The following is a 24,167-nucleotide window of genomic DNA, read 5'->3' on the forward strand; positions in this document are numbered from 1 at the left end:
ATTTTGGAACAACTACTGCCACGGGGAAAGCTAGTGCCATCATCACCACTCTAAAGTAAAACACTGTTGAGTCTGAAGAATTGCAATCAATAAAAATGCAAATTATGAATTTCATCATCTCTTGCTTTGGGCCACCAAAGTATGACGGCAATTGGTGTCAAGGCCAGAAGCTTTTAAGGAAAATGTTGGTTTACTGTATGTTTACAACCTTATTATGGCAAGGCAAATGTACCATGGCAAACAATAGCAATAAAAGTTTTATTTAACACAGGTTCAGTAACCTATAATTGTGGGGATGCTTTGGAAAGAAAAGCTCCCCACATACTGTACATATATATATTTTTTCAGTCCGCTTTTTCAGCATGCTGCCCAGCCCACACGCTTTAAAAGATTCTCACCTTTCCAAAAAATGACACGATGCAGGTTCTCTTTCGCCCAACATTTCCAGTTGCAGCCTCTTTAACTTCCAATAACAAAAACATTTAAAATATTCAAATTTCAAAATGTATCATCACATCATTGAAATCTAGGTGCTGCGGCAACAAATATTGTCGTTTTTGCCACCAACGTACATCAAAATTTGACAAAAAGATCCCCACTTACTTCCAATGGGCCCATTTATTTCAAATGGGAAAAATTACCCAATATCAGTGTTTTTTTCGTCAGCAATGAAGATAACGAAAATATTTCGTCAACGAACATTTTTTTCATGATGATGACATGATGATGACAAGGTAAAAACATGGCTTGGGAGACTAGAACATTACGAGACAAATGCCAATTTTCGTCTGACGGGACAAAAATGTGACATTGTGTCTTTCATATTTTCACAATGCGTGACATCTTCATATTGTATGTGGAATATGTCAGTCTGCATCAGAGCAGCGTTTGGGGTCGTGTCACTCTTGTGAGAAGTGTTGCGCTGCTCCCTCAAAGTATGGAATCACCAGTCAAGAGTCAAAAATCTGCATTGGACAAGGTGTTAAGAGTCCAGAATCTGCATTGGACAAGGTGATGATGCTGGAACTTTTGTTTGGTGCTGTTCCAGTGAGATTTACAAAGATGACTGCCTGAAGAAGACATCAAAATTCCCTCAGTCCTTGATGATATGGGGCTGCATGTCAGGCAAAGGCACTGGGGAGATGGCTGTGGTTAAATCTTCAATAAATGCACAAGTTTATATTGAAATTTTAGACTGCTTTCTTATAACTTCAATTGAAAATATGTTTGTCATTTTCCAAGATGACAATGCATCATGCCACAAAACTAAAACTGTTAAAGCATTCCTTGGAGAAAGACTCCTCCAGTCAATGTCATGGCCTGCAAATAGCCCAGATTTCAACCCTATTGGTAACCAGTGGTGGAAATTGAAAAAAATGGTCTACAGCAAGGCTCCGACCTACAAGGATGCCAAATGCAATCAAAGAGAGTTGGCACCAATATGATGAAGAATACTCATGAAGTCCATGCCTCAGAGACTGCAAGCTGTCATAAAAGCCAGAGGTGGTGCTACTAAATACTAGAGATGTGTTTTGATTGTTATTTCTTTGTTTCTCATGATTCCATATTTTTTTTCCTCAGAATGGAATGATTCCATCTATACTTCCCTGCACTTGCTCTATAAAATTAACATTTACTGACCACCGCGATGTTTTTTTTTTGTTTTTTTTTTTTTTTTTTCATTTCTTTTAGTGTTTCTGAATGCTAAAAAGTTGAACTTTTGAACGAATTCATTATTTTTTTCAAGCTTTTTATCTGAGTTTGGTCTACATGATAAAATGTCTGAGTGAGTGCTCGTCCGAGACTGGTGATTCCATACTTTTTGCAAGGGGTTGTACAACTTTTTCTTAGAAAACGTAACAATATGTTGAATAATGGATTTCTGAAACTCGTAAACAGTTTAACCTCGTGCATTAATTCAAAGACATTCATAATTATCTTCTCCTTTTTAAGGTTTTGGTGTCAGATGGTGGACCCAGTCCGAGGCAGAGTACGGTGTGGGTGATGGTCCAGGTCCTAGATGAAAATGACAACAAGCCGACATTTCCAGAGAAGGTCTATCAGGTCAAACTACCGGAAAGGGAGCGGAGAAAGAAAGGAGAGCCTATCTATCGGGTCTTTGCCTATGATCGTGACGATGGACCCAACAGTGACCTTTCTTATAGCATCGTTGATGGCAATGAGGACGGGAAGTTCTTCATTGATCCCAAGACGGCAATGGTGTCATCTCGCAAGGCCTTTCCAGCTGGGAGCTACGATATCCTAACAGTATGTGCAAGTGATCTTTCTCTTGATAGGGTCTTTAATAATGACTCGATTCAATAATAAATATCAGAATGACCTTTCACAAAAGCGCTTCACCTAGTTACAGTTGCTAAAATGACAAGCTCTGTGACTCCAAAAGCACAAGCCAGTACAGACGGGCGTATATCGGACGGTTTTAAGTTATTTATTTTGGAGCAATACCAGTGCAACATCCTCCAAATTGAGGCAAATGGATTTACAATATGCATTGGGGGGTTATATTGAAAATATAAAACATTCTAGCAAGCTATTGAGGCAAAAGTATACAGGTTCAACACTTAAAGCAGGGGTGTCCAAACCAGTCCTCAAGGGCCACTGTGGGTCCTCGTCTCTTTTCCTACCAATAGAGCACAGACCGTTAAACCAATGAGGTTTCTTGTAAAACAAGCAGCACCCGACTACAATCAACTGATTACACTTGTAAGACACCGGATCGGTGCAAATGTGTCATCCTGTTTTGTTGGAAATAAATCCAGCACCCAGCATAGTTTGGGCACACCTGAATATGGTGACCGTATATGTATATATATCTTAATTAATCACAATTAATCGCAATTCAAACCATCTATAAAATATGCCATGCTTTTCTGTAAATGAATGTTGGAATGGAAAGATAAGACACAAGATGGATATATACATTCAACATACAGTACATAAGTACCATATTTGTTTATTATAACAATAAATCAACAAGATGGCATTACCATTATTAACATTCGGTTAAAGTGATCCATGGATAGAAAGACTTGTAGTTCTTAAAAGATAAATGTTAGTACAAGTTATAGAAATGTTATATTAAAACCCCGCTTAATGTTTTCCTTTTAATAAAATTTGTAAAATTTTCAATCAAAAAATAAACTAGTAGCCCGCCATTGTTGATGTCAATAATTACTTACACAATGCTCATGGGTGCTGAAGCCTATAAAATCAGTCGCACCCAAGCGCCAGCAGAGGGCGACAAAACTCCGAAAAACACAACAAGTACACATTTCACTGTGCTGTCATTTTAATCTGTTTGAGCGGGGCATTTGTGCTTTAATTGCGTCCAATATTTTAATGTGAATAATTTAAAAAATAACATATATATATATATATATATATATATATATATATGTACATATATATGATAATTTTGGGACTATAATTACATATACTGTATAGTCCGATATTTATTTATTTATTTATCTTTAATTAACATAAACAAACTCTGCCTGTACTTTGCGGATTTTCAATTTTGGGGGGGCATTACCCGCGAAAGATATGGGATCACTGTAATTACAACTTTGATAACCAGTTATATCAATGTTCTACGAAAGCAAGCAGGCTAGCTAATTAGTCTCTGGTGTTAGCTTAGTCTTACCTTTGAGCAGTGGTCCCCAACCGTTTTTTGCACCACAAACCGGTGTAATGTGGGCCTCAATCAACCTTTTTTAACAGCAGCTTCTCCTAAAACTTGACGGTAAATATCCTTGGTCACAGCCGTAATGGGTTCTTTACCAATAATGAAAGGTTTCTTAGCATGAGCCAAACGGTTTGCCGCAATGATGCGCTCAATGCATTCACTTTTGTTGCCACATAGGCTCCTCTTCTGACTCAGCAAGTGGCCTTTTCTCCGTCAAAAAGCTGTCCAAAAACGTTGCCGCCCGCAGCACATAGCCAACAGCAGCTAACGTTACTGTTTACATTGATTTGGAACTGCTATTGCTGTGCAAACACCCCTGTCATGGCAGTACCACTAGATGGCGACGTACACAAATCTCCACTCGGACTAGTCGATAAAGGAGACATGCATATTGATGTGTCAAGACACATAGGCCAGATTGGGGTCGTTAACAAATTATTCATTATTTATCTGCGGCCCCATTGCAAATGAGCCACGGACCGGTCCCCGGCCCAGTGGTGGGGGATCACTGCCTTAGAGCACACCTTTGTGTGCCCTGTTTATCTTTGAAACATTTACCTGGGAATGAGGTTGTCCACACTGTTTTATCAATTAAAGGCACTGGTCCAGTCGTATTTTTGTCTTACTATTCAAGGTCAACTGTGAAAATAACCAATTTATTCAAATTTAGTGTCAATAAAACTACTGCGAGACTGTCACCTACTTACTTTACCATTCAGCATGATGACTTCTCTCCTTAGATTAAGGCAACCGACAATGGTCGTCCTCAGAAGTCCTCCACGGCTCGCCTCCACATTGAGTGGATCCGTCGCCCTCCTCCTACGGCTCTGCCTCCTCTGTTTGATGAGCCTTTCTACAATTTTACTGTAATGGAAAATGACAAAGTCACAGAGATTGTTGGCGTGGTCTCCATGCAGCGAAGTTCAGCCCCTTTATGGTTTGACATCACAGGTATTTTTCATTTTTTGTTCCTGCCAATCAGTAGAATGATATTTGCATGGCTTGTTAGGCTGAATATATCCTTGCATTATCAGTGCAGCTCAGATACTGTTGACTCACTCTTTGATCCGTTACGCCCTGCTCATCCCAGTCACTATGGTAACAGCAATTCTAGATATATGCTGGTGCCTCTGTAGGAAAAAAAAATTAACTAACTAACCCATCAGTCCGTAATGAACTTTCTATGATTACCGGAATACTGTGAATACCTAAACTAGAATTGGGCATTACAATGACTCTCTCTAACTTATGTACTTATACTTTTTCAAATTCACTATTGTACTGATATTAAAGGTTGAACAATATAAGATTTATTAAATGCATTTGAAAACATTTTCAGCCGATTGAGCCGATTTTGTAAGCCGATATTTGAGGCCAATATACATTATTTTAAAAGCACATAGGTAATGAAAGGCATTTTTTTTTCTTCAACTTTGCTTCAAATTTACAATGATGACCTGAAAATTCAAGGATTAATTCGGTCTAGTCATACCAAACCAACCAACAAAGCATTTCTTTTTATCATTAAACACACTCAGATAGAACAGTACATTATTTTCAAATAATTAACCCCTCCAAGACGTCCCGACAAGATGTAAACAAGTGTGCGCCATGCTAAAGCTAATGCTAACACGAATGCTACGCTAACACTACAAGTTACATTTAGAGTTTAAGGATCACTCAGTAAACATCTTAAAAGACTAAACCAACATTGCATATTCTCTCATGCAAGGTAAAAAAATTACAATACAGTGGTACCTTTACATACGAAGTTTATTTGTTCCAGGTCCTTGTTTATAAGTCGAAATGGTCGTATGTCGAGCAGGATTTTCTCATAAGAATACATTATTATTCCATCAATTCGTTCAACAGCCCGAAAACCTACATAAATCAGTTACACAGAGCAAAGCAAATAAATTATCAATAAAAATCGGAATAATAATATGATAATTGTAATAATAATAATAATAATAATAATAATAATAATAATAATAATAATAATAATGATACCTGTAATAATCTACATATGCGGAGTTTAAGTAGGGGACGGGGGGGCAGGCCCCCCGGTGGCCGAAAAGTGTCATTGCACGTAATTGACTTTCCCATATATGATTAAAAAATTAAAAGTTTTCAGATAAAATATTTTCTATAAAAGTTGTAAGCAATGAAACAAACAACAAAAAATGAATGAAATTAATAAAAACTATATTTTTATAATAGGTCAAAATTATTTTTCAAACAGATCATGTGACTAGCACCGCTTAGACAGTCATTTGCTTTGTTTAGCCAAAACCACCCGAGGACCGAAGAGGCAAGATGGATATACGTTTTTTTTTTTTTTTTTAAACCTAAGCTTTCATAAGCGACAACAACTACTGAGCAAGAACCAAAGATTGAAAATGTGAACCATTAAATGCCAGAGAGCACTGCCAAAATGGTGAGCAGAGTTTCAATTTGTCCCACTAAAGACGCTAATTCTACAACAGAGCCACCACGGGTGTCTTGCCAATGTAGTTACCCCCAGCAAAAATTGTATCCCATGGCCGCGGGCGCGCACACAAACACATTAGTTAAAGGTTATGTTCTCTTAAACAATAAATTGAAGCCGGAGAAGAACCACAGTTATATATTTTGGACATCAGCGTTTATTAAACTGGAGAAACTCCATACAGGACTTCAATTATTGTAATAACAGTTATAGGTCATCCTACGAGTAAAACAGTAAAACATAGCCTTTTTTTACGTTCAGTACGTATGTTACGTTATACGACAAAAAAAAATAAACTTGTAATCTTTAAAGTTAATTTTATTGCTGACACTGCAGTTCGGGGTCATCAACATGTTGTGCCCTCCCCCTCCACCAAAAGTCAAACTCCGCCTATGATAATCTAACGAATCGCCTTCTAATGTGGCGGATGTGCTTTACTTGGTGTACCTGAACGCACCGCGTGGCTGACTTGACAGAGTGAGAGAGGACATTTTACTTTCACTTTGTTCATCTGCGGCGGACAGTAAGCATGTTGTGTTGTACGAGTTCTGAAATAAATGATTAAAAATCTGAGGAAGCTGGCGATTTTTGGGCGATGTTACTACAATAATAATTGTCACCTAAACTTATAAATACTGGCGAAAACAAGTCGGAGGAGGACCGTCGAGATCGTAGACGTTTTACGGCCGTATTGTCGAGCCAGTTCACGGATGGTACACCACGCTCATATTTTTCTATCATTTTCATCTTCATTTCAATGGTAAGCCTCACATTTTTCCTTTTTTCACCACCTGCACCAACATTCTTGGAACCCATGTTGATTTCTCTCACAAGAAAATCCGCCGTGTGTCCGTCTTGAGGGAAATCTGAAAAAACTGCGGCGCTGTCATAAATCGTTGTATTTCGAGCATTTCATCGGATGTAGAAACAAATGGCAGGTCAAATTTTACGTCGGATGTCGAAAAGATCGTGTGTCGAAGCCATCATATGTCGAGGTATCACTGTATTAACAAAACAGAGAAGCCTGAAGCTTCCTTCAAACTGCTGCGGGTCCTTCCGGGATCGTCAGTCAGCAGCGGCCACAGATGCCCACACAGATGCCTGATCAAAATCCCTTTTTTATTGGCTTTTTTATTTTTTTGTTGTTGACTGGCAGATGGCCAATGTTGGAAAAAAGTCCATATATCGTCCCAATATATCAGCCGGCCGATACAGTATATCGGTCGACATCTAAACTCGTGTCTGTGCTAAATACAGCCGTACACAATATTAATCAAATTTCAACATTTTTAACTAAATTTAATAGTCTAATATTGTGAACAAATATGCCTTTTGATGTGGCAAAGTCGATTCGACTTGAGAGGCTTAAAGAGATTATGCCATGTGAATTGCACTAAGCTCAATTTTCCTGCATATTTTATAGCACTGACTGGTGCGGTGAGAGTGATCTGATCCAATTATCAGGAGTTTTTACTGTAATTCCATTAAATTCAAGTCATGTCACAGTGCATCAGGAAGAAGAAAAAAAAGTGCTGCATTCATTCAACACGATCTAGGTCTTATGTCTTTGTCGCTTAGCATTCAAAGTAAGCATGTATCCAACTTGTGCTACTTTTTTGACAAGTGCTTTGGGCTGTGACATAACTTTTCTTCCTGTCTTTCCATGTCACTGACCATGTCTTGCCATCTTTCCCAGGATACATTTTTTTCCTAATTTTAAGTAAAATGTACAGCATTTTGGTCAGTGTCAGACAGACCATTCCTTTCGGTAAAAGCAAAGGCAAAAACAGAAGCAAAGACAAAGACAATGACAAGCGAAATAGAAAAGGCAAAAGCAAAGGAAAACATTTCATTTGTGTTTTTCAATGAAAAAAAAAAGAGTCAATGACAAAAAAATACTTTTATATTTTCATGTTTTATTTATTCGTTCATTCATTTTCCTTTATATTTAACATATTTATTCATTTATTTATATATTCCTTCATTTATTTTTTAATTTGGTAACACTTTACTATAAGGGTCCCTTAATTAACATTAGTTAATACATTTTTAGACAATAACTAATGTTTGAGTAACATGACAATAATTTATTCAATCCCTTATCCAACATTTATTAATATATTAATTAACATGAGTTAATGCATTAGTTAATGTAATTTAAGACAAAAACTAATGTTTAAGTAACATTGCAATAATTCATATAATCCCTTATTTAACATTTAGTAATATATTAATTAAAATTAGTTAATGCATTAGTTAATGCATAACCAGACAGTAACTAATAGTTTGGTAAAATTAAAAATATATCTAGGCCTATATAGGGTTAGGGTTTAGGGTTTGTTAACTTGAGCGTTTATAATTTCTTAGTTAAGGAACACATGTGCTACACTTTACAATAAGGGTCCAAAAAGGATTCAGTAATGGTTAATAAAGGTTAAGGGGGTAGTTTATAATATATAATAAATATAATACATTACTTAACATTAATTCACATATACATTAGTGCATTAATAAATACTTATTAATGTATACTGGTACTAGTAAGTGATGATGTTATTTTAAAATGAGAAACATTGCTCTGTGAGTCCTTGGGTGCTGCTAACCTTACCTTAAGTATGGTATTATTTCACGTGAACGTACCTCATAATTATAACTTAACCTTAACTAAACATTACTGAATGTTTTTTGGACCCTTATTGTAAAGTGTAGCACATGTGTCCCTTAACTAAGAAATTATAAATGCTCAAGTCCCCCCCTTAACCTTTATTAAGCATTACTTAATCATTTTTGGACCCTTATTGTGAAGTGTAGCACATGTGTCCCTTAACTAAGAAATTATAAATGCTTAGCCCCCCCCTTAACTTTTATTAACCATTAATGAATGATTTTTGGACCCTTATTGTAAAGTGTAGCACATGTGTCCCTTTACTAAAAAATTATAAATGCTTACCTAACCCTAAACATTAACCCTAAATAGGCATTTATATATTTTTAATTTTACAAAATCATTAGTGACTGTCGGGTTATGCATTAACTAATGCATTGACTAATGCATTAACTCATGTTAATTAATATATTAATAAATGTTAGATAAACAATTATATTAATTATTGTAATGTTACTTGAACATTATTTATTGTCTTAAAATGCATTAACTAATGTTAATTTAGGGACCCATATTGTAAAGTGTTACCTTGAATTTTGGCCCTTCTGTAATTTAATATCTCACGAATTTGAACCTAATTAATTGATATGCTAAACCAATCAATGTTAAATAAATCTGTATTTACTTATAATTTCATATGTTTTGGTTCAGGTTATACACCGTTCAATTCAAATCTTTGTTTTAAAAAACTACGAAGGATACATTTTGAAAACTTCCAGAATGAATGTCTGGATTTTATTAGCAAGTTTAAATTGCAATATTTGAACCAAAAGCTTAGGTTTGGTCTCAACATTGGTAGGAGCGCTGTAACAGAATGACCTGCATATACACTTTTTGCTGGAGACGGGACATTAATAAGACCAACCAGATTGGGTGTACAGGGGGTCAGGGCTACATTTAACACAAATACGCTGATTTGTTTCCTACGTAAAAATAAAAAATAAAAAAAAATGTTATTTTCATGGGAGAGAGTTATTTTTCAAAACATGATCTAGCCTTTTTTTCTTCTAAACCAGGCTTTTTACAAAAAGAAAAGCAGCAACATGTTTTTTTTTTTTTTTTTTTGACTGTCAACACTTTCCTGTGAAACAGGACCATGACCTCTCTCTAGATATGTTCTTGCTCACATTTTGCTGGTTCTATACTTTCCAGCAGAATTCACTACATTTCTCAATTTCATTCACTTTAACAGTAGAAAACACTTACAGGAAGACACTTCTTTTTAAGCAGCTTCCTACTCGAGTTTTGCAGGTTAGCAAGATAATGTTATGCTAACTCGGGGGTCTGCAACCCGCAGCTCTTTAGCACTGCCCTACTGGCTCCCTGGAGCATTTTCAAAGATTTTTGAAGATGGAAAAAGATGGGAGAGGGAAACACTGTATATATATTGTATTAATATGGTTTCTGTAGGAGGACAAACAATATTTTAATTCATTATTGTAGTTAAGTTAAACTTGAGGTGGCATCGTACAACGGAGTAGTCACGTGGTGCGTCATTCTGTATAGGATCCATTGCAGGGAAAATAAACATTTAATCATGGCTAAGCAGGCTAATTAGGCTAATATAGCTACGGTAACATCGATACATACAGTCGGTGTTGCTTTCATTATAAGGCTTTTACAAGGCTTTTAATTTTTTGTGGCTCTAGACAAGTACTTCTCAAATAGTGGGGCGCGCCCCCCTGGGGGGGCGCAGAGCAATGCCAGGGGGGGGGGCGCATGTGATCTCGGGGAACATGTTTTTTTTGTTTTTTGTTTTTTTGCCGTACTGGAATAAAGGGTACTTGCACATCCACTCAGTAGGTGGCAGTGGCGCTCTCATTTTCAGAGTGCGCGCAGTATTTTTGAACTAAGGAAGAGCACTCAGCACACACAGACAACAGATATGAAGAGCAGTGTGCCACCGCCGTTTTCGAAAGCCGTTTTCCGACCGGACTCACTCACGCAGCGACCCACTGTCTTGTCCGGTTCTGACGTCGCCGCCCGAGAAGTGCCATTTTCGGCTTGGGATCATCACGACGACAGCCCTCACCTACGGTTCTACCTCGGCCGCCGTGAATGCGCTTTTTTCGTGCCGTTTGCCTTTTAGCTTTGACTTTTAATACAGTGGGTGATGATGAAAGACTACTGTTTACTGTGTCTAAAAATAATTATAGCAGACAGCCAGAAGCCAAATCAATTAAGACGCCACTTAAAGACATTAGACCCCAATCTCATTGTTAAGCCGCTTGATTTTTTCAGTGAAAACGTGCCGAGTATTGCCAACAATCGTCCTGCTTTGTCAGTGTTACATCAGTAAACCAGTGAGCATTGTTAGCATGTTCATTGAAAAATAACTCCACACCATTGCAAAGGAGGTAAATACTGTGAGCAGCAAAAATAAAAACTGTCCTGTCCAAGGACACTTTTTTTTTTTCTTTTATTCAGTTTTGTTTTTTCGGTCAAATTTTTTGGCATATTGAGTGAATGTTTCTAATCAATTTTAATTTGTTATTATTTACTGATTTTATTACATTTTATTGTTCTGTATCAAATGGTCAAAAATGTACCTTGAGTGTATTTTTTAGTTTGGATGTGATTTTTTTTTTTTTTTTTTAAATTCAGGCAAATTGATGCACGTCAAGTCTTCTCTGTTACAAACAAAACAATGTTAATAAAGTTATACTTTATTATAAGTTGATCTGTCTCTGGCTTCCGGTTCCGGAGATAGATGGAGTAGCTGCGCAGCACGTGCTCTCCGGTTAATTTACCCTTTCATTAACAACATCGCCCTCGACTCTGCTCATTCGAACTTAAAGAGCATACGACACCAGAAAAAAAGTCTTAAATGGCATTATTATGTGAATTAGAATCATATTTTGAGACGATTCGACCATATACAACAATTTAGCAAAGCGCAGATGACGAGAAATTAGTCTTTTAATCTGCCGGTTAGCCACGCCTACAATTATAGGGCTTTAGCGTCCCCAACAGGTGGATGACGTCAGCGGTAGACTAGGCTCATCGGTTTTACTATTCAGCCCGTTGAGGGGGAATTGTTCAGAACGAGGAAAACGAGACGAAGAGAGCTGCAAAATGTCATTGTTTCAGTCTCTCTACTCCCAATATTTTTACAGGATATTCTTTTTATCCAAGTATTTTCCCCAATAGCTATATAAATGACTTGAGAAGGACCAGTCAGCCCGTCGAGGGGGAACTATTCACAATGAGGAAAACGCGACGAAGAGAGCGGCAAAATGTCATTGTTTCTGTCTCTTTACTTCAATATTTTTACAGGATATTCTTTTTATCCAAGTATTTTTCCCCAATAGCTATATAAATGGCTTGAGAAGGACCAGTCAGCCCGTCGAGGGGGAACTATTCACAATGAGGAAAACGCGACGAAGAGAGCGGCAAAATGTCATTGTTTCTGTCTCTTTACTTCAATATTTTTACAGGATATTCTTTTTACCCAAGTACTTTCCCCAATTGCTAAATAAATGGCATGGTCATGACAAATAACTTGTGCTAAATGGAATACAAAATAATAAAAATCCATTTATTCAAGACGACATGGCAAAATTACTCCATAATGGTCAAAACAGTCGACTTTACCTTTACTGTCACACCTGCCGAACGATATTTTATGACACCTAAATCGGACATATGTCATTTCCCTTCCCCGGCTTCGGAGAATGTAAACAGACCAGAAGGAGTGACAGCTAGCCGACATGCTAACCCGAACCGAGGGATGTTTCAAAGTCTTCGAAGTGGAAAATCACACACAACTAGCCTGGATTATTTGACATGACGACCCGGTTGTCGAGTTTCTTTGCGGATCGGCAAACCGCCCGGCGGAGAGCAATTTACAGTTCGTTCCCTGGAGGAGGGTGGCTGGAATTGTTGTGTAGCTAACGTGCTAACAGCTAACGGCTAATGAGCGTGAGGATAGCTTTTTACATGCCTATCAATGATCAAACGTAAGTAGTCCTTTATTTAAAGGAATTTTATAGTGTTTACTTTGTAATCACTGTATTCGAATTTGACATAATACAAAACAAGATGTTTACTCACTTCCTTGTAAGTCCAATGGTCCCACAGTAAATATCCACGGTGAATGGGAACCTTTTGAAACTCCAAAAAGGCGCATACGCCTCTCCCGCATACAGAATGATTTTTCTGCAGCCGTTTGGCTGGCGTGATGCAAAAAATAAAAGTATTAATCCGCAAAATCAGCTGAATCCTTCGTCCTCATACACAACAGTACACTGTAGCGTGAAGAGGACGTCTTCTACCGTACACGTCACAGCGCCCTCCTCCTCAATGCGAGACCGAAGCCGGAAGTCACTCATTTTCCTGGCGCGGGATTCAAAAAACTAAATAAATATAGCGATCGCTTCCACACACATCCAAGCGGTCCATATCATTCAGGAGCATAAAATACCGCGTGTATTATGAAATAAACATGCTTTTTCGTGTCACAAGCACTTTAAACTTAAGTCATTCGTTTATTTTGCTTGACATCGCTCTAAACGGCAAAATCAACTTTTCCAATGTCTTCCAAAGGCAGTAAATCGAGCAGGAGAGAGGAAGCTAACCCTAGCTTAACATTTGACGCGATCTCGACGCTACTTGAACAACACCGCGAGGAAATCGCGGCTGAGTTCAAAAGCTCTTTCAACCAACTGGACTCAAAGCTCGACACGCTGAGACAGACTGTGGATGACCACGACCAACGTGTGTCCTCACTGGAACTCGCCGCGGACGACCTGAGCCAGCGAGTTAACGACCTTGAGGATAGGTGTGCCGCGCTGAGCATCGACAACGCCAAGTTGAAGGCAAAAGTAACTGACTTGGAGGGACGAAGCCGCCGGCAAAACATCCGTATCCTGGGGATCCCTGAGTCCATCGAGAGCGGCCGCCCCTCCGAGTTTTTTGCGGACCTGCTGCTGGAGGTTTTCGGCTCTGAGACGCTGCCTTCCAAGCCCGACATCGACAGAGCCCACCGAACTCTAGCGGCTAAACCGGCTCCCGGACAGCGACCGCGGCCGGTGATCGTCCGTCTCCACCGCTACCAGACCAAGGACCTGCTCATCAGGGAGTCGCGTCGGAGAGGGATGCTCAACTACCGCGGCCACAAGATCCGAGTGGTGGAGGATTACAGTCCCGATGTGGCCAACAAGCGCACGGAGTATCGAGACGTCATGGCGGAGTTGTACAAGCGGGGTCTGAAGCCCGCGCTGCTGTACCCAGCCCGACTACGGCTCACGCTGGCTGGGGGAGCCAGGAAATGGATCAGCTCAGTGGAGGAGGCACAGAAGTACATCGACGGCCTTCCCAAATTACGTGAGAATTCATAAACACCTTCTTCAACATGTCTGGATGAGAGCCACTTTATTACAGCACCGCGGCTGAGCCATGCAGAACACGCTTGGAGCGCGCTTACCGTAACTCTTCTTATTTTATAAAAAATATATATAACAATAATAAAATAATAAATAAATAATAATAATAATCCTGTATGTGTGTGGGTGCGTGCGCCATACATATATCCGTTTTTTTTTCTTTTTACGTTTGCATTCGGAGTGACAGCTATCGTGGAGCCAGCTCATTTGAAACTTTAAGACTGTAGACATGTCAGTGTGCACTGATTTACACTCAGTTGTTCTTTTTTTAATTGGTTCCGTATTTAATTCAATTTAATTTAAATATAATCTGACAAGTCTTTCAGGACTGATTGACATTCCAATGTTGTCTAAAGGGATGTTTTATTTTTACTATTCCAATGTTCAATACCGGAGGATTAACTTTGTTGAGACAGGAAGATTTAAAGTTATGTTTGGGTTTAAGAGCTTGCTGCTCTTTTTTTTGGCAGCTTTCTTGGGAGGGATGGGGAGGTGGTCACTGCCACCAGCTGGGGAATCAAATGTACATACATATATCTATTTTTCTTTGACCTGCCATTTAGTTAATTTCACATTCTTCACTTTTTCTATTGCTTGTGGATAGTTGTGTGAACTTTGTCAGTTGGAATGTCAGGGGCCTGAACCACCCAGTGAAGAGGAGAAAGATTTTTTCACATTTAAAACAGCTCAAAGCAGATATTGCTTTTCTGCAAGAAACACACATTCGCAGCTCAGACAGCAGGCGTCTCCTGACGGGTTGGGGGGGAGGGGCATTCCACTCCTCCTTTCAGGCCAAGGGCAGAGGAGTTTCAATTTTAATCTCTCCAAATATCACCTTTGAGCCTCATAATGTGACTTCTGATAAATTTGGCCGGTACGTTATTGTGACTGGGAAATTATACAACACAATGGTGGTCCTCGTTAATGTTTATGCCCCCAATGTGGACGAACCAACCTTTTTTGAGCGCCTATTTTCATTACTTCCAGACTTAAATACACACTCTCTCGTCTTCGGAGGTGATTTGAACTGCTGGCTGGATCCACTCTTAGACCGGTCCTCCACCAACCCCGGCATGCTGAGTAAATCAGCCAATCTCATTCAGGCCTTCCTCATACAGTATGGTGTTTGTGATGTGTGGCGCTCTCTACATCCTCAGGAAAAGGAATATTCCTTTTTTTCACATGTCCACCATACATATTCACGCATAGACTATTTTTTACTTGACCATAGACTCCTGCCCCTTATCCGCTCCTGTGATTACCATAGTATTGTTATTTCAGACCACGCGCCTGTCTCCATGGCCATCTCCCTCCCAAATCTCCCCCGAAGGAGCAGACAGTGGCGCTTTAATTCCACTCTTCTGTCGGATGACAAATTTGTAGAGTTTATAAAAAATGAAATAACCTTTTTCTTATCCACTAACATATCCCCCGAGATCTCCAGTTTGATTGTATGGGATGCCCTTAAGGCCTACCTCAGGGGACAAATTATATCTTACACGGCTCAAATGAAAAGTAAAGCTAACAAAGAGCGTTCAGATCTAGCTCATCAAATTGGGGAAATTGACAAACAATATGCGCTAACTAAAAATCAAAATCTTTATAAAGAACGTTTACAGCTCCAAACTAAATTTGACCTACTTACCACCCATTCAGTAGAATATTTGCTCCTAAAAAATAAAGCCACATTTTATGCCCACGGAGACAAAGCCGACAAACTGCTTGCAAACCAGCTGAGGGGTTCCTCTGCGAAACAAGACATAATTAAAATTCATACACAAAATGGTGAAATCACCAGGGACCGTACTCAAATTAATGATGCTTTCAGGGACTTCTATTCAAATCTCTATTCCTCAGAATCTCCTCCCGATCCGAATGCCATATACAGCTTTCTAAACAGTCTCAATGTTCCCAAACTCCAACCAGACCATGGTAAGAGACTTGATGAGCCCATAACACAGGCTGAAATAGCTTCAGCTATCTCTTCAATGCAGTCAGGCAGCAGTCCAGGCCCCGATGGTTTCCCATCTGAGTTCTTTAAAAAGTTCTCTTTACTTTTGTCTCCACAACTTTGTTCTGTGCTCTGCGAATCATTTAGGCAAGGCTCCCTTCCTAAAACATTTTCTGAAGCCTGTATTACCCTAATCGCCAAAACAGGCAAAGATCACACACATTGCGCCTCCTATAGGCCCATTTCGCTTATTGACACTGATGCAAAAATTCTAGCTAAAGTTCTCGCTCGCAGACTAGAAAACATCCTTCCGACTATCATATCTGAGGACCAAACTGGTTTTATAAAGGGTAGGCACTCATTCTCCAATATACGTCGACTATTAAATATTATCTATTCTACTCCTGATGACACGCCTGAATGTATAGTCTCTATTGATGCTGAAAAGGCATTTGATCGCGTGGAGTGGGTCTACCTGTGGGCAGTGCTGGAGAAATTCGGTTTTGGGCCAAATTTCATAGCGTGGATTAAACTGCTATATTCTCATCCTACAGCCTCTATCCGAACCAACTCCCAGTTGTCTAATCCATTCAGACTGCAGCGTGGTACCCGCCAGGGGTGTCCTCTCAGCCCCATGCTATTTGACCTGGTTATTGAACCTCTCGCCATCGCCATCCGTAGCCGCGATGACATCACGGGTATATGGAGAGGCGGCATTGAACATAAGGTCTCGATGTATGCAGACGACCTTATGCTCCTTGTCTCAAACCCGATCACTTCTCTCCATTCGGCTCTATCACTACTTAATAACTTCAGTCAACTATCTGGGTATAAAATAAACTTTGAAAAAAGTGAACTGTTTCCAATTGGCAATATTATATCTGCTTCAGGCTTCACTAATTTTCCATTTAAAATTGAAACTCTCAAAGTTTCCTACTTAGGCATCACGATGACCCGGAAGCACAAAGACCTTTTTAAAGAGAACTTTTTAAATTTGGTAACTCAAATCAAACAAACACTTACACAATGGTCACCACTCTCTATGTCCCTCATTGGGCGAATAAATTCCATTAAAATGACCATTTTACCAAAATTCTTGTACTTATTTCAGGCATTACCAATTTTTATTCCCAAAACCTTTTTCGATCATCTGGATTCGATTATCTCTTCTTATATCTGGAAAGGAAAAAGGGCTCGTCTTAATAAAACTCACCTACAAAAGACGAGGGCTGCCGGTGGTCTCGCTTTGCCTAATTTCCGTTTTTATTATTGGGCGGCCAACCTGCGGTGTCTCACATTCTGGTCTCACTTTCATAATCGCCCAGATCCTCCTGACTGGGTGGCAATGGAGATGAGATCAGCGGACAATGTATCCCTGGCTGCATTGATTGGCTCCTCTCTTCCACTCTCAACCAGATCTTTAAAGAATCCAGTAGTCAAACACTCAGTGAGGATCTGGTCTCAGTTCCGAAAGTTTTTCGCTTTACATGACTTCTCACCATCAAGCCCAATATTACATAATCATTTTTTCAAACCTTCACTCAATGACCCCGCCTTCAAAGAGTGGAGTCAGAGGGGAATAGAACACTTTAAAGATTTATTTATTGGTAATAATTTGGCAACATTTCAACAATTACGCAACAAATTTGCACTTCCACAGTCAAATTTTTTCCGTTATCTACAAATTCGACATTTTATACTTTCTAACTTACCCACCACGCTAAGCTCTGACAAGACTATTGTTGACATAGTTCTTTCCACAAATCCAAACCAGAGGAGGTATGTCTCTGTTTTTTGTAGCATGATGTTGGCCCTGAAGACTGCATCTATGGATAGAGTCAGGGCAGAATGGGAGGAAGACCTTGGTACCCCCTTTTCTGAGGAAACATGGTTATCCATCTTAAAACGAGTCAACTCCTCATCTCTGTGTGCTCGTCATAATTTAATCCAATTCAAAGTGGTCCACAGAGCTCACATCTCCAAAACCAAACTGGCCACTTTTTATCCTGACATTAGCCCACTTTGTACCAAATGCAATATCTCAGACGGCTCACTCTTTCATATGTTTTGGACTTGTCCTAAACTTGGCAAATTCTGGACAGAGATTTTTCATTCCCTCTCACAGATTTTAACAGTGAGGGTGGAACCGAACCCCCTTATTGGCTTATTTGGAGTTACAGAGGACTCAAGACTATCTTCTGAACAGCGCCGCACTCTAGCGTTTGCCTCCCTCCTAGCTCGTAGGTCGGTCCTTCTAAGGTGGGTGGACCCCCTCCCTCCCACACATACCGAATGGCTGACGGCCTTAATGACATGCTTGAAAATTGAAAAGATCAGATATTCTCTCCATTATTCTAATGGTAGATTCTTACGTGCCTGGGGACCATTTTTAAACATTTGTCAGGCCTCTTAAGCCCTTGGCATTCCACAATCTGGCAACTCTTTTCTTTAGTGTATTGATATTTATTATCCAAAACTATTAGTAAAACTCAATGTTCAATGGTCACGAAGTTCACTGGCAGTGACGGGGATTAATTTAATGGTTTATTTTTGTTGGTTTTCTTTTTGTTTGTTGGGGTTTTTTTTGTTTGTTTTTGTTTTGTTTTCATTTTATTTTATTATTATGATTATTCTTTTATTTATTTGTGTGGGTGTTGGATGTCAGTCCCGCTTTTCATCACATTTTGTCTTTTCCTTTTTGAACTGGAAATCCATGCACAACTAGTGTGAAATTTTGGAAAATAAAGAGATTTTGATAAGTTGATCTGTTACTTTTAGGGCTGCAGCTATCGAATATTTTAGTAATCGAGTAATCGACTGAAAATTCTATCGATTAATCGAGTAATCGGATAAAACAAATATATTTTTAGGTGAAGAGCAATTATAGATATACATGAGAAAACAAGACATTTTATCATTTTCAGTCAATCAATGTCTTTATTTTTGATGTATATTGTTGAAAACAGCCAACAATTGCATCTCAGATGTAACTAGAATTTAAAAAAATGACTAATTCACTGCTTTCACTCAAAAAACCTTTAGATCTTATTTATATATATATATATATATATATATATATATATATATATATATATATAAACACACCTAAAAATGCCTTTACGCTTGATAACACACATCACTTAAAAGTTAGGATTTTTTCCTACGTTTTTCAATTAAATTTCTATTTGTGTCAAGCCATTTTTAAGTTCTAGTTAAGTTTTAAGTTAGTCTAAACTGTAAGTCCTGATAGGATTTAAGTTTTTGCACTGTTCAAAATAAATGTATGATACAGGCTGTATTGGAGCACATCAGGGACTAGTGCTACTTGGTGTTTTATCCAGCAATGATTACTGAGCTAAAATTGATAGTTAGCATTGTTGAGTTTTTATTTGACATGCTCATCACTCCACAACGCTATGTTATGTTATAGCCTGTATGTAAGACACGTTAGCCACGCATCGAAAGCGGTCTTAATTAATTGAAACCTAGCCCTCCGCAGTGCTAACGTAAGGTGAGCTAGTAGTGACAGTAACGTTAATCTTATACAGTATATTAGCGTTTAGCGCTCTTTATTAGCGCTTAGCGCTCTACTGCTTTAAGATGGCGGCTGTTTGCTAACGCTGCCCAGACGCGGCCTAGTCTGTCATTGCGCATCTAGTTCAACATACATGTGATCTCTATGAGACTCACTGGACGCCACCTGCAACTAACGTAGCATGAGCGGGCTAGTATTTAGCAACGTCGGCGTCGTTTGTAGCGGTTGTCGGCTGCAGTAAGTTTTTTTTTTTTGCTTCTTCCTCTACGCACGTGACATCAGCGCGTTGTCCCGCATTAAAAGTAGTCCGAGCAAAACGTGATGCTTAGAGCTGTCAAAATAAACGATTACTCGAGGTGAATAAAATTACTCGGATCAGTTTTTAAACTCGAGTTACTCGAGTTGCTCGAGTATTCGTTTCAGCTCTAGTTACTTTTTTTCTTTATTAGAAAAAAAGGACACAATGTTAGGCAGATGCGTATTTATAATAGTAATTTTATAGACAAATGATACTATTTACAGTGGCGGCAGAGAGTTTGGGGGGGCGCGAAACATTTACGTCTTCTTTGGGGGGGCGTGACAGAAAATAATTGAGAAGCACTGCTCTAGACATACTTTTTTTTTTTTTTTTTTTGGTCAAATATACCTCTTTCAAGATTTTGGGTTGCCGACCCCTGTGTGAACTGATGCAGGTCGGACTTTCCGTAGCAAAATTAGTGGCGTGTTTTCCATCTCCACAACATTGATGTTTTACATTACTTACAATGGCTGTTGCTGCCAAACCCCCCCCCCCCCCAAAAAATAATTCTAATTTCACTTCTCTTCAGAGGAAGCGGCAAGTTGACATGTATTTTTTTTTTTTTTTTTTTTTTTTTTAAACCTGTCCTGTTCAGCTGTTTGACACAGAGAATGGAAGTCTAAGTGCCCGGATTCTGAACAGTTTTAATGTTTCACATTGAGAGTCTGACATACTCCCATTGTGATCATTCAAAATACCTTTTTATTATGACAAAGCAGCGAACAGGAAGGGATTATGGGGGGACAGAAGAAAAGAAATACAAGAGAAGAAAGAAAAGAAACACATACACAAACAACAACAAGAAATACATTGAACATCTAAACTAGTTACTAATATGCTGGTGCTATCGTCAGCGAGATGTATTTCCGGTTTACACCAAGTGGGGGCCTATTGGCCAGTGAAAGAGGAGAATGGGGGTGGGGGTGTCTATAAGACTATAAACTAAGTGATTGAAAGGGGTAGAGTGTACACAAATCAGTTCTGTGATCTAGAACCCAGTGATCGTGTGAATCTCTTATGAGTGAAAGCCCGTTGGCGAAACAACCCTACGCCGCCGCATCGCCAATCCCGGCACCGGAACCCCCAACCCGAGCATGCCCTACCACATCCAGCAGCACGCAAGCCCCACCGGGCGCGCGACAGCCACGCAGACGGGCGGAGAGACCGCGCGGGCACCAACCCAGGGCCACGGCCCACACCCAGCCAGCCCGGGGAGGGAGGGCGGGCGGGGGGGCGGGGGGATCCATGCGCAGCCCATCCCTCCTCCAACCGCCCAGCAAAGGAGCCACCGTCACCCCCCCCCGGGACCCAGGGTGGTCCCCCGGGCCACCCGCGCGCCCATCAACCGGCCTTCAGGGATGGCAGGAGGGGACGCATCACCAACCCCACGCCTACACCCACCCCCGCCCGCCCACCCGGACCACGAGCCACAGCCCCCCAACCGGCACGGCACGCCACGGGACCCCCAGCGGCCCACCAAGCCCCAGGCAAGGCAGGGTCCCCCGCCGGTGCAGGCGACACCCCGCTGATACACCGGCGCCCAGCCAGCGACCCGCGACGGAGCGCAGGGCGGACGCCCAGCCAGAGAAGAGAGGGGAAGGCGGAGGCAGGAGAACGCCCAGGGACTGCCATGGGGCGACGCAAGATCGGAGACCCGACCCCCCAACCCACTCCCGCGGCCGGCAGCCGAGGCAGAGGGGAGGCCACACCCGGGAGCCACGCCATATAGAAAAAGTGTGGGACCCACCTACCACCCTATTACTGTGGCTGCCAGGTTCCCGACTGGCAGCCATCACCCAGCACCGTGATGGGGGTGTGAGGGGAGGGTAGTGCAATGTATGCATTAAAATAGGAGAGCTTGGCTTGGGGCAGTGGGACCGCAGCATGGAGTTTCTGTCCAGCCGCCCGTCCCACCGCCCTTTGCCAGAGCTCTCCTGTGGAGTATGATGTGTGTGGTGCATTTAAAAAAGGTGCAGGGATGGCGGGGCCTGTGGTGAGGAGGCAGCCGTGAGGCCCCCCCCCCCCCCCCCCCAGCAGGTCCCAACCATCCCACAACCTTGGTGTGTGGTGCATTAAAAACAGGGGGGAGTCGGGCTGGGACTGTAAAGCCCCGTCCCAACTCTCCCCGGAGAAATGTATGAGCATGTAAGTGCCAGGGTGAAAAATATTTACAGTGCCGAAGTGAGAAGTGCGTGAGTTAAGAGGCAGGCTCCCGCGGGCGTGGCCCCGTCCACCAGAACCACCGGCCCCAGGGCGGAAGAAGCGTCAGGGCCCCGATCAATCCCCGCCCCAGAACACCCACGGCGCCTCCGCGACCGCCCACCCCCCTCCCACCCACCGAGCACCCACCCCGCACCCCGAGCAGGCGCCACACCAAGTTGACATGTATTTCTGTTGGGGTGGCGTGAGTGTGCGTGTGTATTTGGGGGTCTAGTCGTCAGCCAATCAAACGTACATTTGAGGAAAAAAAAAAAATAGCACATTAGGAATAGCACATAGGCAAGTGATAGGAGTAAATGTAAGTTTGAACGTAATGAAAATAATTCTCCTTTTAATGGTAGGGTCAATTTTATCCTTATAACATATGGGAAGAAAATCTATATTACCCGTATAACGGAAGTCATGATATATTGCAAAAAAGGTTGCTTAAAAGTTGTTAGGGACAATTTAAGCATCCTGAACAGTTGGTAATGTTATATCCTTGCCGTCCCAATGCAAACTTACGCCCTGGACGTAACAGTACAGTCACACGACCACACACAAGTTGAAAGCACTGATTTCAAACTCTCTCCCAGCTTTTATTTGGCACCAATAGACCATGGAAAACTGGAGATACGAGCATTGTCATTTCATGGTAGGAAATATATTTTCACCACTAGAGGGCACTCATGCTCTTTGGACGGGTGATGTTTCATTTATGAAGTTTTTTTTTTTTTTTTTTTTTTTTGGAGTAATTTTTGTGTATTTTGTCATGTAATAGGTTATAGTACAATAGAATAATAACGGTTCATATAGATGATATTGTGCTGAGAAAAAACATACACCACTGGGGGGAATCAGACATTGTAATAGTTAGTCATTACTTGAGCATTCCTTTCACTGAATACCTTTTTACTAGTACTTGAGTAATTTTTTTGGATGACAACTTTAACTTGAGTAATATTATTGTTTTTATTATTGTTTTGTCATACAAAGCATATCATGATGCAGTAAAACCTTTGAAATAATAAAAAACAATGAACAGGCACACAGACCTCATCTATTTGTACAGTACATATGAATTCTCCTTTGCAGTACAATAAAGTTGTACCTTTTTCTCATTTTCAAATAGTTTTAAATTTGGACTGAATCAGCATAGTTAAGAATACAACAAAAAAACCTGAAACCATTTTGTCCTATTGGCAAACATGTAACATCTTGGTTGGTTGGAACTTGAAATAAGTGACTATGTTGGCCAGGTCTCTGCTATCCTTCTCTTCATGTGGTCCTTCCGTCCTCTTCCTTTGGTCTTTGTGTCTCACTTGTTCTTTCCTCTTTTCCCTCAATGCTTCATGCCTGAAAGGTCCCAGGTCTTTCCTTGAGATGTTTATTATCCTACAGAGAAATTGCTTCCGGAACTGTTCCTCAGAAGGTATCTGACTTCCACTTCCTCTTTCTTTTTTTTTTTTCAACATTAAACTTTCCACTTGGTCTCCTTTCATTTCTTCATTATTTCTTTTGGCTGTCTTCACTTTAATCATTTTTCACCCGTGTTATATACATTGGTGTCATCTTTGTTTGTTGGCTGGTAAAAAACATAACTCATGCAAAAAAAAAAAAAAAAAAAAAAGAAAAGAAAAATAACCATCAGACCATCAAACTCAACCATCAAAACTCGTGCAATATGGTCATTTTTCCACAATATCACAATGATTATCTTACCTGACTGTGACATTAACATTGCAACAATATCAAACTGAAAGGGTTTCTGAGTCAAAGGGACCTATTTTGGTTGAATCATCAAGTTATTGCAGCTGTCGACATTCATAATAGTCAATGGCATGGACGCACATAGCTGTCAGTGGTATAGGTAATATACAGTGCCTTGCAAAAGTATTCGGCCCCCTTGAATCTTGCAACCTTTCGCCACATTTCAGGCTT

The 24,167-nt window shown here is 40.3% G+C and overlaps 1 protein-coding gene and 1 long non-coding RNA gene across 6 annotated transcripts in view; one reads left to right on the top strand and one right to left on the bottom strand.

Moving 5' to 3' along the window:
• Nucleotides 1–24,167, top strand: part of fat3a (FAT atypical cadherin 3a) — a 434,014-nt gene that overhangs the window by 254,180 nt on the left and 155,667 nt on the right. For 3 of the 5 annotated variants that reach the window (XM_057838805.1, XM_057838806.1, XM_057838808.1), the window contains exons 6-8: nucleotides 1,954–2,268; nucleotides 4,447–4,657; nucleotides 23,590–23,658. In XM_057838805.1, the coding sequence (XP_057694788.1) occupies nucleotides 1,954–2,268; nucleotides 4,447–4,657; nucleotides 23,590–23,658 (595 nt within the window). The remainder of the gene's footprint in view (nucleotides 1–1,953; nucleotides 2,269–4,446; nucleotides 4,658–23,589; nucleotides 23,659–24,167) is intronic. The other 2 variants (XM_057838807.1, XM_057838809.1) reach the window with 1 other exon arrangement.
• On the bottom strand, nucleotides 1,799–13,327 carry LOC130917422 (uncharacterized). The gene is made up of 3 exons (XR_009063462.1): nucleotides 12,913–13,327; nucleotides 4,265–4,570; nucleotides 1,799–2,641 (listed from the first exon to the last, which is right to left on the bottom strand). It is a non-coding gene; the product is annotated as an uncharacterized LOC130917422 (long non-coding RNA).

The sequence above is a fragment of the Corythoichthys intestinalis genome, chromosome 6 (assembly GCF_030265065.1).
Source record: "Corythoichthys intestinalis isolate RoL2023-P3 chromosome 6, ASM3026506v1, whole genome shotgun sequence".
In the NCBI taxonomy this organism is placed as follows: domain Eukaryota; kingdom Metazoa; phylum Chordata; class Actinopteri; order Syngnathiformes; family Syngnathidae; genus Corythoichthys; species Corythoichthys intestinalis.